The 16,876-nt window shown below is 47.4% G+C and overlaps 1 protein-coding gene across 4 annotated transcripts in view; it reads left to right on the forward strand.

Annotated features, from left to right (window-relative positions):
• Positions 1–16,876, forward strand: part of LOC135901160 (mothers against decapentaplegic homolog 3-like) — a 74,016-nt gene that overhangs the window by 7,199 nt on the left and 49,941 nt on the right. For all 4 annotated transcript variants that reach the window (XM_065430820.2, XM_065430819.1, XM_065430821.2 and 1 more), the window contains exons 3-5: positions 7,383–7,520; positions 15,421–15,489; positions 16,143–16,178. In XM_065430820.2, coding sequence (XP_065286892.1) covers positions 7,383–7,520; positions 15,421–15,489; positions 16,143–16,178 — 243 coding nt within the window. The remainder of the gene's footprint in view (positions 1–7,382; positions 7,521–15,420; positions 15,490–16,142; positions 16,179–16,876) is intronic.

Genomic DNA, 16,876 nt, shown 5'->3' on the forward strand with positions numbered 1-16,876 from the left:
ACCTAACCTAACCAATAAAAAACAATCAACCAAATCGGGAAATTAAAGTTGACATAGTAAAACTTGGCAACATTTTGTTGTCAGAATCTTAGGTTGCATTCTCTGTGTAGAGGCAAGCCAGATGGAAACCTGAACACGAAAGAAAACAGACTAGGCAGCGCACCCCACTTTTACACATTTGTCTGTGTTTGGAAAGTGGTGAGATTTGTAGAGATGCTGAGTGCATGTTTGGTGGCTGGTTAGGCCAAGCTATTGCACTCCAATTTCAAGTAATTAGGCGCAAGAGGTGTTACACTTTTTTTCTTACTGTTAGCATTTTATTCCAGCCTGCCTGTACCATCACAGCTAACTTAGTGAAAAGCAGTGCATGCGAAGATTCAAGACAAAGGCTGACAAAAACCTTTTGCTTTGCTCTTTGCATGTCAGTTATGTTAGTAAAATTCACTCTACTGACTTAAACTTGTACTTGACACATGCACCTTTCATATAACTTAGTTGAGAATTTTGCATGTTACTTTATTAACCTGGACTTCACCATTTCTTTTGTGCACCCGATTTTCATTTCTGTTACTGTTCTGTTTTGAAATTTCTCTTGTGGACTGTTGTGGGTTCTTTCATGTTTCTATCTTGTAGCCTGACTTGCAACACTGTGAAATTAGTCTTTTTTTTCTTTCCTTTCTTGAAGAGAGTGCACATGTTCATTTTGTAAACAATTAAATGTACTACGGTGAACGTGAAGAGGATACCAACTACGTATATCACATAAGTAGGTACATTGTTTGATGCCTGGTTGCAAGAATGAAGTTGTTATATAAGGCTGTCAAATAAGCAGCACCTTGTTGCCACTACTAACTGTAGAAGCTGTTTGCCCACGCGAGGACAACTCCATAGGGACCAGAAAAGGACGGATGTGCCGTTAGCGTGGTCCGAAAACCATTGAGCGCCATGAACTTTGCCTGCCGCTCCTTGCCTGGGCCTGCCGAAGCACTGCAAGCTTGGGGAGCTAGTTGCCCTGGTTCTTGGATTCTTACGCCTAACTTGTCGTAGGTCTATGCGAAGAATTTGACACCAGAATCCAGGAACTCAAGAACCTCCACCTTGGTGAACAAGATTTCGCTGTGACTGCGTATGTTGACTGTCCGCAAGTGCCTCCGAGGAAAATCTGAACAATCTCATGGCCTGCGGTCGAAAACCATTCTCCACGCTCGAATGTTGGGCAAGGCCACCACCATTCTCATAACCTTCTCCGATCGGACAGTACCTTTCTATATCACGTGCGCCAGCAGAGAATTGTGCTGTATCCGCTACTGCCACACCACAAAAGTATGTGGCATATGCCTATAAATTGGCCACCAAACCAATGGGTTCCCCACCCCGGACGCTCAAATCTGCCCCGCCTGCGGTGTCGTAAATGTGCTACTGGGACATGCGTGCACACCAAATTGCGTGCTATGTAAAGGCCTACATCCTACAGCCTATAAGGACTGCCCAAGCAGCTCCAACCCGGCCCACCATCATCACATCGTTCGAGCACGCGGGATCTTTGTGGCAGCGTAGCTGTTCTTGCTTGGCTACACGATGACTTATATCGGGACAGTGTCCACAGACGCGCTCCCAATCGTGAACTACGTCCTAACCACTCCTGCAGCCTGGCTCAGCACCCCAAATTCAAGCCCAGGACCTACCAGCGTATACCAGGGCTTCCCAGATGGTCTGGGCAGCATGATGCATTTCCCAAAACCCCCAAAACACCACGCACATCTTCCATAAAATCTCCGATACCCCGCAAACACAAACCCACACATGCGTCTCAAGAAAATCAGTTTCTTCAGATGGAAAATAAACTTTTATTTCATTTCAATACAGGAACTACGGAACAAAAATGTTGCCCCACGTGCACAGATGCAGCAGCTCCGCACTAAATTAGTTCAGCAAAGTAGCTCTGCCTCCATTAATCCAACCCCTGAACCAACGTGTGGAACATCTGCACTCATCTCCCAGAACATCAACCCACCTGCTACCCTACCCATTATGGTACCAGAAGCCGGAAAGAATGAAATAGAGGTAATGTTGTGCAGTGGTTTAGCCCCCTCCCCCCAGCGAAATCGCCACCCTTTCCACAAAGATCGCCCACGCTGAGAAATGTGACGCCTGTTTTGACGTCCAACTCCAACTTTGGTCCATCCAACAGGACATATTCACCATGATCAAAGAAGCAATTAAAGGCATCCAGGCCGGAAAAAAAAAACTGCGAAAAAAAAAAAGCCACAGCTTACCAGCACCGGAAATCGTTTCTGTAGAATTAGGCAGCTTCTAGTAGCTATGAAGAAAAACCGTAAAGAAAATTCTGCCCCACCCACCCCACCCCCCTTGTGATTTGGCAGTGGAATTGTTTAACCTTCACTCTTAAAGAAAACACCCTCCAGCAATACACCATTAAACCACTTGAACCACATTTTATCGAAGGGAAACGAGGCATTTAAAGTGAAAATAGGTTATTTCAGAAATACTTTTCCACAAAAAGTACTTCACTGCATCCAGCAGAAGCGGAGTTATTGGCAGTCAAACATGGCCTCTGCTGTGCTCACGTTAATTCTTCAGTGATTGCATTGCAATGGATACGGTACAGTGGGGTGTGCCCACAATGCTCTGCCTTCTAAATGCCACTGTGGCACGCAGTTCAAATTTCATTTCGGGTGTTAACGTAGACACCACGACTTCTGCCTTTGGTGCCTACGACGCACTAAACATAAGCCAAACGTAGTTGTCCTCAGTGAGCCACTGTATGCTTAGACAGTGGACTTGTGGCAGCACTGTGCTGCGGCAGCAGTATCTACTCTGTGTAGCTGACAGCAGCTTGATATCGGCTATCGGCCAATAGCAGCCGTCAAAGGGAATGACAAAATAGGGTGCCTAGAAGAGGGTGAGGACAGGGCCTTCCGTTAAAGAGCGTTTGAGAGAAAGGTGACTTCGGCATACGCTTGCGAGCTCCACGCACCGCATACGACAGCAAAACTTGGCTGAGATGTTCACAGCAGCGTATGCTACCCAAGGACTATGTTATTTCACCAAGCGCAAGGCGTGTTTCAGGGCCCCTCTAAGAGCGACGCGCCACTGGACTTTATTGCTCTACAGGAAAGTGGTGCAGTGCCAAAGCTTTTGGGCTACTGTACCCGCGCAGTCACTCTGGACAGCAGACACTAACAACAGTTACCCCCTCCGTAGACGGCATCGCCATCGACCACTCCCTTATCGAAATTCTCCGTGGCCAGAAAGAGGACAGCGGTGTCTTTATTCTGAATGTTTACAGCCCCTACAAACAGACCTATCAGAAGTAGACTACTTCCTTCGACAAATAGGGAAGCTTGCCCAACATCACTGAGTGTTGATAGTGGGTGATTTCAACGCTGCCCACCTAGCATGGGGTTACACTAAAGCCACATCCAAAGGGCGAATCCTACACAACGCCATCCAACAACACCCGCAGCATCCCACACAAATCTGCGATAGTATGAATAGGTACACCTGCCTGGACCTCACGCTCACCCACCAAATCTGGCATGCTGAATGGTCAAACACGGAAGCGACATGCGGCAGTGACCATTGCCTCCTGGTCACCAAAATCCATATTAACACAATTCCTTGCCAGCGAATCAGCCACACCAAGCACCAAGGGATGCCTTTCGCAGTGAAACAGTGCAGCTCCCAACACACAATTGGCAATCTGGAATCATGAGTGAACCACCTCCAGGCTGCAGTTGAAAGGCAGCCGAAGACCCTTGTGCTCACAGTAGAGAACCCTGCTGTCGCCACACACTTACTCAATCTTGGTAGGCACACCATAGCCTTGTCAAGCGATGGAGACTCCAAAAAGACAATTGACGGCTTAAACTTAAAATCACCAAAATTACCGAGGCAGCGGAGAAATACGTCATCCAGCTAATGAGGCAGAATTGGCAACATTTCTGCAACATATTGCAAGGAACTGTCAATACCACCAAGACATGGGGCATTCTACGCCATCTACTAGATCCCTCCAAGAACAACATTACCAACCGCACCTCAGAAAGGATTCTCCATGCACACCCAGGCACTGACATGAATGTTCTCCAAGAACTTGTGGAGATAAACAAGGTCACTGTGCTTCTCAGAAAGGCGTACAAGCAAGCCTTGGGTCTCCCCCCTGGAACTGCCACCCTCCAGTTAGAATCTGTTGGCATCCCCAACACTGTTCAGGAAATCGTTGATGCCCACCTAACATGCCAAGGTGAACGCCTTGCCCTCATGTCACCAGGTCGCATAGTCCTCAGCTGCCTAGGATACCCCACCACCACATGTACACACAGTTAGTAGCCAGCTTATGTTGGCAATACGAAACTGCATTCGAGTCGCCCAGAAATGTGCACCCAGACCATCACACTCACCGTCGCTAGGCTAGAGCCCGAGCTCTTCAGAAGCATTAAGATTATACTGTCGGGTACCCTGTACACCAACGCTGCCACCAATGCACATGGCCAGCGTGGTTGACGCCAACTTGCATGAAATGGTGTCGGCCTCCTTCACCTACACAAGCACCACAGAAGCAGAGGAAGCGGCCGTCGCCCTGGTCATCATATCCTGCCCCGCGCATCAGTACATCATTCTGCTTGCTGCAACCTTCCGAAAGGACAGATCTCCATTGCAGCCCACTGTATCCTTGATGCTTCCCCATCTTTTCCCCTCGAGGTACTAACTGTATGGAGCCCTGGCCACAAAGGTCCTTGCGGAAACCAGCGAGCTCACGCTGGCGCTCGAGCGTACACCACCTGAGCCCCGCAACATGAAGACCATGACTTAAAGGTGGACCTTGTACCTCCTCAGTACAACACCATCCTCCAAAACTATCACCTCTTCTGTCACATCTATCCCACCTTCCACACAAATTCCTCCCCTGCAACGACGCTGTCACCTGGCACCAGCTTCAGACAGATTTTCCCACTCAGCTTATTATTACACTATACATGCCACCCTCTATACCTATATATGCCCCCACTCTGAGGCATACACGTCACTGTACCATACTACCTGGGCATTTCCCGACACACCGACGCTCCCCCCATTTTTAACCCCACACCCGAACAGCGGGAGGCTGTGCAGTACAGTTCGGACATGTGCGACCAGCAACAGCTGGTGTGGTGAGCCTGGCGGTGGCTGAAGCTGCCGGAGTCCTGGAATGAGGTCCACCCGCCTCCTGCGATGCAGGCTACAAGATGGAAGACACAAGAAAGCCTGTACAGTCGCCGACCGTTTATTCGGACCTCATGGGGACTGCCAAAATGTCCGAATAAACAGGTGTCCGAAAAAGCAGATTAAGAAAAAAAAAAATCCTTTATTTCCACGCACTTATTCGGGGTCGGCAGTAGGCTTGAAAGAAATCGTGAATGCGCCGTTGCACGCTGTTCCGTTTACGCGCAATCAGATAAGCCTGAATCTCGGAGAGGGTCGTACGGTCACTATTAGCGGCTGAAAGCACAGTCACTGCTTGTACACGCTCTGCATGCGACGGCAGCGTAGCACATGGTGCGTCATCTCCGGCGATGCAGCAGAAACCTGACGAATGATCTTGCCGTCGTCGAGTTCTGCGCATGTCAATACAGCAGTGTCAGCACCTATGAAACTGTCAAATGAGACGATGTCCGGAATCGCAATGCAACCACTGCGCAGGTCTCGGCAGAACATTTTCCGCGTCAGTAGGGAGCACATCGAAAGGCGACAAGTCTTAGGCCTCCCGGCAACCGCTTGCCGGCATTCCCCAGCGCAGTCTGCGCGGGCACTGTCAGCACCATTAGACCTTTGACGCGATGTTTACGTATGCCGCGTTGGCTCACCGAAACCTCGACACAGCACACAAAGCAAACACCACCGTGCCGACACAAGTCACACAAACGAAAAACGCGGCCTGCTCGCAGCGTCAACGAAGAAACAAATCAGCTGCTGGATTGTCTTGACATGGCCTACTAAGCTGAAACCGGAACTGCTGCAGAGCCACTCTATCTAACCAGGCAGAAACGATGATGATGAGCGGGGATTTCCAGTAGCGCCACTTCGTGGGGCAGCAAGGAAGCTACGTTCAAAACAAAAATGGTGTTCAGCAAGTCGAACCATGCACCGGTCAGAGTCGGTGCATGGTGCTCTCGACCGAGTTGGCTCAAGGAGTGTCCGAAAAATCAGACGAGAGGTTGCGAGGTGTCCGAACTTTCGGCAGTTGTTATACATTATGGTCTATGGGGAGAACGGCGGTGCCGCGAGGCTGACCGAATAATCGGGCATGTCCGAATTTTCGGAGTCTGGAAAATCGGTCGGCGACTGTATATATATTTTTTTTCATTTTGCTTGAATAAATGTTTTTTCCTCCGACCCGACTTCGAGCTGGTCGTAAGTTTACCATAGCAGCAAGGTAATTGTAGGGATAGGTCATCGCAAGAAGTCGTAAAAACAAGTCATTGCAAGAGCAAAGCAGAACAACAGCGGCCGCTGTTACAGGTGGCACCGAGGTTCTGCTTCAATGGCCGTATATAATTTTTGCAATATCTTTACATAGTTCAGGGTTTGTTAATGTGGATGATGCTGACTGAATTTTTAGCTGGTGTCGGCACATCACTGAGTTTTTCCTTTAAAGGGGCCATGGAATTCCTTTTTTGTAGACCCAAGAAACGTGTTCAGCTGACTGTACTGTATTTCAATGAGAAAAATTCCTGATTTAATTTTCGAAGACCTAACACAAACAGAAAGATCAGTAGGGCTTTTCCACCCCCATTCCCCTATTCTTGCACCCCCATTCACATATTCTTTGCTTTTTATGTTTTTTTATTTTGTGGTTTGCTTATGATAACCGCTTCAAATAGGCCACTGCCAAATCTACCCAAGAGCGATGGACAAGTGGCACAAGACGACTTAAACGAGTGCTGCTTCCATGTCCTAGTTACTCGCGACAGATCTGGCTAGGTGTTCAGGCATGTTGAGTTTGTATGCATGAGTAATTTGTGGTCGAAAAATAACCCATCATGCTGCCACCTGATGTCAGTTGGCAACCAGCTGGCTGCCAGTATGAAAAATAACATGGAGTAGCACTCTTCAAAAAGAGGGGGAAGCTGTCCTTGTGTGCCTTTCGTTAGCTCCATGTATAGCTACTGAACATGACTGAAATGATTGAAAAGCTTTGTGCGGTATATGTGGAATTTGTCTGCTTGCTAAGCTGAAAGGGTAGCAAGGCCCCTGGAAGGAATCGCGAGGCAAAGGATGCAGTGTTACAGCGCCACTAGTTCACTGTGCCCATGTTAGAAATACACGTCGGGAACTGCTTGTCCTTGAATAAAGTCATTATTTTCTCCCTTGTATTTCAGCATTGCCGCCTATCCTTGTGCCGAGGCAGACAGGTGACTTACCTACAGAGCTGCCCAGCTTGGATGATTATGCCAACTCGGTGCCTGACAACACTGATTTTCCGTCGAGCCTAGACGTCCAGGCTTTTCCTCTCACAGGTACTGGGTTGCCTCTGAAGTGTGGCTTTGACCACCTCTTTATGGTTGCCAACTCTACTGTGCGTAAAGGCGGGAAGAAAAGTAAAGATGCCTATATACTAGAATGTTGGTTGATACTTTAAAAAGAAGTGTGTAAAAGATGGGTTGGCTTTGATTCAAGGATGCAGTTAGACTCTGATCACCACAGGAAACTCAATACCATGAGGTGCAAAAATATGTTGCCGATTTTATTAGGACACAGAAGTGGCTATGTCCGATCGTACAGGCAAAGGCGAGGGAGGCTGCAAATGTTTGAGGCGTTGCTCAAGACAAGTTCAGATACCTGCTTATACTTCGACGTGCCTACCTCACTTAGTAAAGTAGTAAACTGGATCGCGGTGGCATATGGTGAAAATAAAAACTGTGATAATGTAAGCATTCTGTAAGTGCAGCATCTGGAATGCGCTAGACAGAAGAGAGGACATTGCACTGTGGCTAGAAATTAGCGACAAAGAAGCCAGTGGTGTCGCTGAAGAAACCGACAAGTGAATGTTGCCCATGCTTTCGACAAACATCAACAACTGTAATAAAATGCACATTATTTTTGCCGGTGAATGCCTTTTTTCTTTTGGCTTATATTTGAAAAAACTTCTTTTGACGTTCCCGATCTGGAGGGTCAGACTAGGATTGAGGCTGTGCTGGAACGATATTAAAGTGAAGCTTTCTTTGCATACTTCCCTGGAATTCGACATGGCTGAGTTTCTCGATCAGTAAATGTGGACGATTCTAGAGGCAGTGTACAATTCGGACATTCCAGTGATGCAGGCGGTGCCACACAGCCCTCCTCTGAAGCAGTCACCCGGTGATGGAAATGTACGACGCAGTTTGGCGGTGCGCTCGCGGTTGTCATGAACGCGCCGAAAAGAAAAAAAGCGAATAGTAATCGCACGTGCAGCATGCCGCAGTGCTCAAACCGTGCCACTAGTCAAACAGCTGCGCTAAATTTCAATTTATCTGCTCCGCCGTACGCTGCTCGAGGCTCTAGACGAGCGTGATCACCCCTGTAGGTTACGAGTTCTGTAAATTGTAGTGTTTCACAGCCTTTTTTAAAAATTTACATTTGGAAATACACTAAAGTTTGTTTCTTTCTGCACAGCATTAATTTGTTGAAAACAGGAACGCTTGAAGAACGACTACCTGTTACCGGTATGCGCTTGTATTAACTGTTTGCTAAAACAAAAATATGTGGCTTCATGCTCGTATACGGCGTCAAGGCTAGCAACGGCATGCTGACCTTGACAGAGGCTGTATCTATGTGTGCTGCGACGTTCACGCAGTGCGACAGACCCTTGATTGGACTCGTCTGCAGGCAGAGTGATTCGACGTTGACCTCGTCAAATCTGCTTGATGCCACAGCATATGATATGACCGGCGTCGAATGTATCTTCGCCTTTATTTACACACTTTTGTGCCTTTTTAGCGAGAGAGGGGTCAGCAGCAAAACTAGAGGGCCTAATGTGCTTTGCTGCTCGAGATGGACACGGTTGTGAGATCGCCTTATCACCGTCTCGGTGGCCATTTTGACCTACCGTTGCTCCGCCTATAGTCGCTGGAATGACCGAACACAGTCGAACCCAGATATATCGAACCCGCATATTTCAAATTATTGGCTATATCGAACACACAGATTACCCCGTTGAAAATACTATGTAAAAGTATAGGACAATTGCGTAGTATATCAAATTGCATTTTCGTCAGACATTCGATATATCGGAACGCCGCGCCGCGCCCCTGGAAGGTGCGCTTTTCCCAAAGACATTTGTGTCCGCTCCTAAGGGAAAACATTTCCGCAGAGTCAGTCAGCAGGCTCCTCCTCTGTGCATGCACGGTCGTCGCCTAGCGACGGAGACGCAGAGCCTTTCCCGGTTTCTGCGCCCCACCAGCGCGAGCTCTCTCGCTCCTCCTGTACCCCCGGTGTGTGCATTGGGCAAGGCCATCGGAGTTCAGTGAAAAGAGTGCGCTACATGGAGACGCGTCGACGTTTCTAGAGTGAGGGGTCTGGCCACTCGTGGGCCAGGGGAGATGAGAGAGCGAGAGAGGGCTAAAAAAATGAAGCATAGCGAAGCGGCGATTGCGCCCACAGCGCCTCCGATGGCGTATTCCGCCGATCCTTTTCCCTGCCCTCTTCTTTCTTTTCTCTTTGTTGTTCCTTCGCAGCCTTGTTGACTGCCACTCAGACAGGCTTCGCTCGGACCGCTCCATCTGCGCATTGCGCATTTTCTTGTGTGCACCTCTGTTTCAACGTGCCCTGTGTAGCGTGTATGATTGTGGTCATCTGGTGAGCTATAGCATCCGCAGACAAAAAAAATAGGAAGAATCTGGACTTTGCAAGAAAGCTTGAGGTAATCCGGTGTGTTGAGAACGGAGAAAAGAAGTCCACCATGGCAGACGCATTCGGCATTCCGCGAAGTACTTTAACTACGTTGTGAAAAAACAAGCAGGACATCAAGCTTAAAGCAGGAGAGGAAAGTCGCTCGAGAGCGTGTCATGTGTGCCCTGCTGCTTTTGACAAAGTGGAGAAGGCACTCTATACGTGGTTTCTTGAAATCCGAGCCAAAAATTTTCCCGTGGATGGCCCGATGCTAATCAAAAAGGCCAAATGATTTGCTACGGTTCTTGGTGAAGAGAACTTTTGCGGTAGCACTGGGTGGCTGCAACAATTTAAAAACCGCCACGGCATTGTACGAAAGGCCATTTCAGGCGAAAGTGGGGCTGTCAGCAGCCAGGAGATGCAGCAGTGGCTTTCTGAGGAGTAGCCGAAGATCACTGCGAAGTTTTCGCCTGCAGAAATCTTCAATGCAGACGAAAGTGGTCTCTTTTGGCAAATGTTGCTGAATAAGACATTCGCTCTTCGTGGAACCTCATGTCACGGCTATAAAATGAGCAAAGCACGTGTGTCGGTGCTCCTTGCGGCCAACATGGACGGCTCGAGCAAGCTACGGCCATTCGTGATCGGGAAGAGCGAGTCACCGTGCTGCTTCAAGAACTGTAAACAGCTTCCCATCCGCTACGGCTGTAATAGGAAGGCCTGAATGACACGTCACTTTTTTGTTGAATGGCTGCAGGCTTGGGACACTGAGTTGGGCAAGTCGGGCCGCCGAGTTTGCCTTCTGGTAGACAACTGTTCGGCCCATCGACTTGCAAGCTGCAATACATCGAACTGAAGTTTCTCCCGCCGAACACCACAGCGAGACTGCAGCTCCTCGACCAGGGTATCATAGAGGCATTCAAGGTAGGCTATCGGAAGCGACTTATTCAACGGCTCCTTGTAAACCTCTGCATGGGAACCGATCTCAAAATTGACCTGCTCGGCGCAATCCAGATGATTACCGGCGCTTGGGGCGACGTGAGGCATGCCTTGAAGTGGCCGGAGATGAATGTGCGGAAGCTTTAGATGACGATGTGTGCTTGGAAGACGTGTTTCGCGACTTGTCCAATTTTTCTGGCGCCGTCCCGTCCGAAGTGACTGTTGATGACTTCATTAACGCTGACAACGAAGTTCAAGCGGTAGCCGACCTCGCTGATGAGGACATTGTGGCCCGAATAGCTGGCGTTCAAGGTGGCGATTCCAGCGACGACGAGGGCAACTGTGTTTTCGAAGAAACGTGTCCGTGCACAGCCACTGAACTGGTGTCAGCGTTAGCCTGATTCGGCGCTGTTGCGGCGAAGTGGAAGGCACTGGGCTCTCGCACCTGGACAGTCTCGAGAAGATTGAGACTAGTGTTTTCAACTTCATTTCCCAGAGAAAAAAGCAGCCCAAAATTAGCTTCTTTTTTTTTCCGTGAAATAAAGCACTTTCATATTGTGTGCACGTGCTGTGTGATTCACGGCTGTTCCAATCGGTAAGGCACAATTTGTTATGATCGTGAGTGCTTTTTTGGCCTATATCTGTATATTGAATTTTCGCTATATCGAACTATCTTCCGATCCCGGTCGAATTCAATATATCCGAGTTCAACTGTGGTAAACTGGGCTGATCCTGACGCCAGTGTGCGGAATGTGTCCTCGCAGAGGTTTTCAGGCTCTTTGCGATGAAAGCCAATTCTACAGGCGGTGCATTCAACGGCATGGACATTATGATTCCTTAGGTGTAGCACGTGGATCCAACTTCTTTGCCTCATTATCTCTAGATTTGTTGTGGGTGTCTTGCCAAGTAGATGAAGTGTGAGGTCTCCCATACAGTCGTGGTGTGGAAAGGGAATGCATGATGGACATTCACAGCACCAAGGGCACTTACGAGGGCCAGGAGATTTTGTCAGCAAACTCGGCAGGAGGTTTCCGCTGTTGCGTGGTGTATGTGTTCGACCTTGTGTTCGTCAGAGGTGTTGAAGTGTCAAAAAATGCATCGCTATGTTTCACACTTCTGTGTAGGCATGCCTCTGCTCACAATGCTTCCTTCACCAGTTTCAAAGCGTTGCGTTAACCTGTAGGTTATTGCCACATCTACTTTGCACACCGTGAGTGAAAAACGGTGACCGAAGTTTTGGACACTGTACTGTGTCTTGCTCGATTTTTCGAACATAACGCGCACAATGTCTCATACATGTGGGCTGTGAGTGAAGTTGTCGCCATTCAATTTGTCGCCTATCCCCCGCTTTTTTTGTCAGGACGATTTCACGGCTTTAAGAATGCTGCATGGATGCTACTAACAGGGTTCGTGTGGGTTCTTCAAACCCTTGAATTTGAAAAGATCGTTTTTAAGGCCTTGAAAGTCCTGAAATTTTCGGAGATCCTTGAATATCCTTGAATTTCCTAAATTTGTATTTTTAATAAACTTCCAGTGATTGTATTCGAGAAAATTTAAACCCGCCTGAATTCCCACTGCGTTTTTGTTTAAAAGAAACAGGAATTCTCAAGCATCTTTAATTGTCTGGTAAAACTCTGGGGGGAAAACTCGGGGAATTTGTGCTTCAATCAGGGAAAATTGGCTGTCATTTTATTGAAAGGAAACGAAAGTCGCCCTACTGCTGGCTCGAATAAAAGAGAGGACTCGTAACAAATTGTCTTTGACGCCGTGTCGTTGGCTGGAGGAGTTGCCTGTGTGCAGTCAACAACCGATTTTCCGGACGCCCGATTTTTGTGAAATGCCCGATAGCGCGGACGGCTTTGCGGCTCCACCACGCGCCCCATAGAGTCAATGTATAAGAACGTCTGCGATTTCAGACGCAAGAACCCTTCGCTGTACGATTTTCGGCAGTTTTAGCTGCTACCGCAGGTCCCAAATGGCATTAATCAAATCCATCGCCGCCGTTTTGATTATCTCGCCGCCTCGAGCCAGCATTCTCGCACGCCGATCCGCTCGCAGCCGTAGCTACCACCGCGGCAACACTAGGCTTTGCTGTTTCGACGTCCGCTATTAAGGTTCTTGCCGTTCGGTGCCGTGTTTTTCATTGAAAGAATTCACCGCTGTCAATAATCGCACCAACTCCGCATCCGTAATCCTCGTGTATGGCTTGGAAGCTTGGAGTGCATGGCGCGTGGCCTAATGCTGGTTCCCGAAAGGCAGCTGCACCTCGGCACAGCAATGTTACGCGGTGAAGCGTACATGAAGTATTGCGGTGAAGCTTAACAAGCGTGGGAAGGGGCAATTGTCACGGAACACAGTACATATTCCATAATTATACACGCGTGCACCCTCCCTGAAAAGGAGCGTGCACGCATGTATAATTATGGCCCTGTGTGTGTGGTCCTTGAAAATCCACACGCAGGACCTTGAAAGTCCTTAAAAATCCTTGGAATTTTTGTCATATACACCAGCATGAACCCTGTACTAAGCTTTGGTCGACTATGCACCAAACAGCAACAGCCGCGTGCAAGTATAGCGCTGTGATACGTTGTGCGGCGCAGCTAGGTGTGGCCTCTGAGGATGTGATTTCGGAAGTCATGCCTGCACGCCTCGCTTCACCAGCTACGCACTGCAGCAAGAGAGAAGTGCGATAATGAGCCGCTGCTTGTACATGTGGCCATGTAGCAGTGAAAAGGACCCGTGCACCGTGACATTGTGTTAGACGCGGGATTATTGAATTTCTTCGCCAAATGAGTACCGAACCTAGCAAAAAGTAATATGCTCGTTGTGCAAAAGTCGCTATTTTTTAAAGTGAAGCTTTCTTTACCTACCACCCTATGGTTTCACCTGGGTCGGTCGGTCGGTTGGTTGGTTGCTGGTTCGATTCTCACCAAATACCGTATTTACTCGCATAATGATCGCACTCGCGTAATGATCGCACCCCTAAAATTTGTCGTCAAAATTCGATTTTTTTTATTTCCCGCGTAATGATCGCACCCTGAACTTGCCGCAGCGATATGTCGTGTGCTAAGTCTAGCGAATAATGATCGCGCTTACCACCTGTCGAATGCTACGCGAACGACTCTTCAAGACAAGCCAAGCGGCCTGCACGCACTAAACATTCTTAAGTAGATGCCTCATTTCATTACTTTCATCACTTTCCGCACTTCCATGACAAAATGAGGTACAACCAAACTTGCCTTTATTATGGGTTGGCTTTATAATGGCTGATGTCAACAAAAACAAAGGCGCATTTCGATTCTTTTCATCTGCTTTTGCACTCTTGAGCACGCAACAAATCGCGCGCGGCAATGATAGTAGCCACGTTTACTCTGATGCGTTAAAAGTGTGCCCTATTCATACGCTGACGCTTGTAACACAGCTAAGATATTCGCCCACCCTTAGCGGAAAGTAGTGAAGACAGATGCCGCAGTTTCCGCAGCATGCCCGTCAGGTCACTGGAAGCTAAGCGCGCCCACCTATTACTGTCCCCTCAAAGTGGACATGGCTACGTTATTGCCGCAAACTTGCCGATATTAACGATATTATTCATCACTAATACGGAAGAAACTGTTTCAATGCACGTAATGTACTCACGAGAACAAAAAAAAAATCGCGTTCGGCGCGTTCGGCTCGCTCCGCTAGCCGCCATTTTTGTTTTGGTGTCCCGCACCCGCAATCTCGCATCCCGCAGCAAACGCGGACGAAAAAAAAAAAAATTTTTTTTTCCCGGGAAATTTAACCCGCGTAATGATCGCACCCCTGAATTTGCTTCAATTTTTCTGACAAAAAAAGTGCGATCATTATGCGAGTAAATACGGTAGATTTCTCCTCACTCATAAAAAAAATCTTAAAAAAAGGAAACCGCGTTTGGTGGTGGGACTCTAACCATACTTTGGTGCCTCTAATGACGTTCCAGTGTACAAGCATACTGTGCTTGTGCTTAGGGTTTGAAAAAATGACGATACCACCAGTAGTTCGGCAAGCTGCCTTGCAGAAAAGCTAGGTTTACAATTATGAAAAGTGTCAATTGTATGTTTGTTGAATTCTATGAAAAGATTTTTACTGCAGAAAAGGAAAAAGTTGTCTTGAACTTGTCGGTGGTGTTGCGATAAAATTGTTTTTTCATACAATTGCAAGAATAATTTGTGCCCTTGTGCAGCATTTAATTTAAATATGTTTCTTAACATAGATTCCAACATTTGCGTTGGATCTGCTGTAATATTTTGCTCTTTCTTGTCGTGTTGGCAAAGCCCCAAGTTGACATGGGCGTTGTTGGAAAAGGTGGCCACTTACCAGTTGTTGCTTTGTTTGCTTTTTGCTGGTGTAGCTAATTGGCATGCATTGTAAGTGATCAACGCAGCTAATTTTCACTTGTATGGTTCAAGTGTAATGGTTGCTCTGTATTCAGGGGTGTTGCATTGGTGAAGAAAACGTGACAAGGAAGTATGCAGTAATTTGTGCACTTACAAAACCCCGCTTAGCTATAACAGTTTTGAAACAAACCATTTCATGGTGCCCTGTTTTGCAGAGTGTACAGCTCAGCTGGTACTATTTTCTGCCATGCCTTCGCAGAAACACCTCCGCCGGGTTACATGAGCGAAGACGGAGAAACCACTGATCAAAATGGCGCTGACAGCATGGGTGAGTTTTGAGAAAAGCTTGCCGCAGTAAAATTAGACACATTGCTAATATGGCAAACATTGAGTTTCGAGTGGCTCTCTAACAGATTTACTTTTATGCACATTTTTATTCTGAGCACCTAAATTTTTTGAGACACAGTGAAATTATGATTAACATGTTCAGAAAACCATTGATTTGGCTTTTGGTGTTAATTCTGGCATTTTTCAAAAATTCATTCCTCTGTTGCCCACGGGTGAGGGATGTTGAAATGCCAGCTGTTTTGCACTGTGCCGGAATGCCAAGCTATGGTTGTGTCTGCATCATAAAGGGCTTCATGCTTTTATTTGATGTTGTTCATACATATTTTTTCACTTGGATACTTGCAGTCAGTCCAGTGAACTGTTAACACTGCACTACTGAATGTTTGTAAATGTTCAAGGTTTATCTGAGCTTACCATTTCTTATGAACAAATCTGTGGTAGAGATGCAGAACTTGGGTAATGTAAAGCTTCTGTTAGCCCCATTTAATTCAATTCTTAACACCCTCCACTTTGAGTCAACTGATTCTGATACTGTAGTCTAAGCATGAGAAAGAATTGCAAAATAGTGTTATGTAATGATTTTTTTTTCTACTTAGCACTGATCCACTGATGTGGTCTTTCTGTTCCTTGCAGATACGGTACTCCTCTCTTCACCCAGCCCTTCACCAGGTTTGTAACAATTTGTTTTTGGTCACACAGTAGCATAATCATAAATTTTCACTTTTGTGAAATTGGTTATAATGTTAAACTAGCAGTATTGTGGGCATTTGTTATGCACGTGTTCATCTGCACCCTACATTGATCGATCCTCATCTTCAGCGCCGTGAGATCATCATTGTTCGTTGTGTGCCTTTGCTGGTTCGTTGTCGACTACTCAGGCCAAGTAAACATTCTAACAGAGACGTCATACGTGATGGTGGCGACTCTTTGATCCTCGATCCTCTATCCGCTCGACCTACCCCCTGGAGCTTCGTTCAGGCTGCCGCTTGCGTCCACTATCCGCTAGCATGTCTCAGGTCAACCCACCGTCCACTTCTACTGCTACCATTCCGACAGCGCAAGCCACCCTGTATTTTCTAAGGAGCCACCTGCAGGACCCCCATCTCTTTGCTAGTCTTTGTGGGAAAGATGTGGATGACTGGCTGGACAACTACGAGCGAGTAATTTCTGCTGATTGTTCGGACGACCCCCTCAAGCTCCACCATGTCTACTTCTGCTTGATGGGTGTGGTGAAGGCTTGGTTCTTCAACCGCAAGATAGCCTTTACTGACTGGGCTGCTTTTAAGCAGCAGCTCCCCCAAGTATTTGGTACACCAAATACTTGGCGGTTCGTTCTACCATCGCAAAGAAAACCCTTGATACTCGCC

This window comes from Dermacentor albipictus, chromosome 4, assembly GCF_038994185.2.
Source record: "Dermacentor albipictus isolate Rhodes 1998 colony chromosome 4, USDA_Dalb.pri_finalv2, whole genome shotgun sequence".
Lineage (NCBI taxonomy): Eukaryota > Metazoa > Arthropoda > Arachnida > Ixodida > Ixodidae > Dermacentor > Dermacentor albipictus.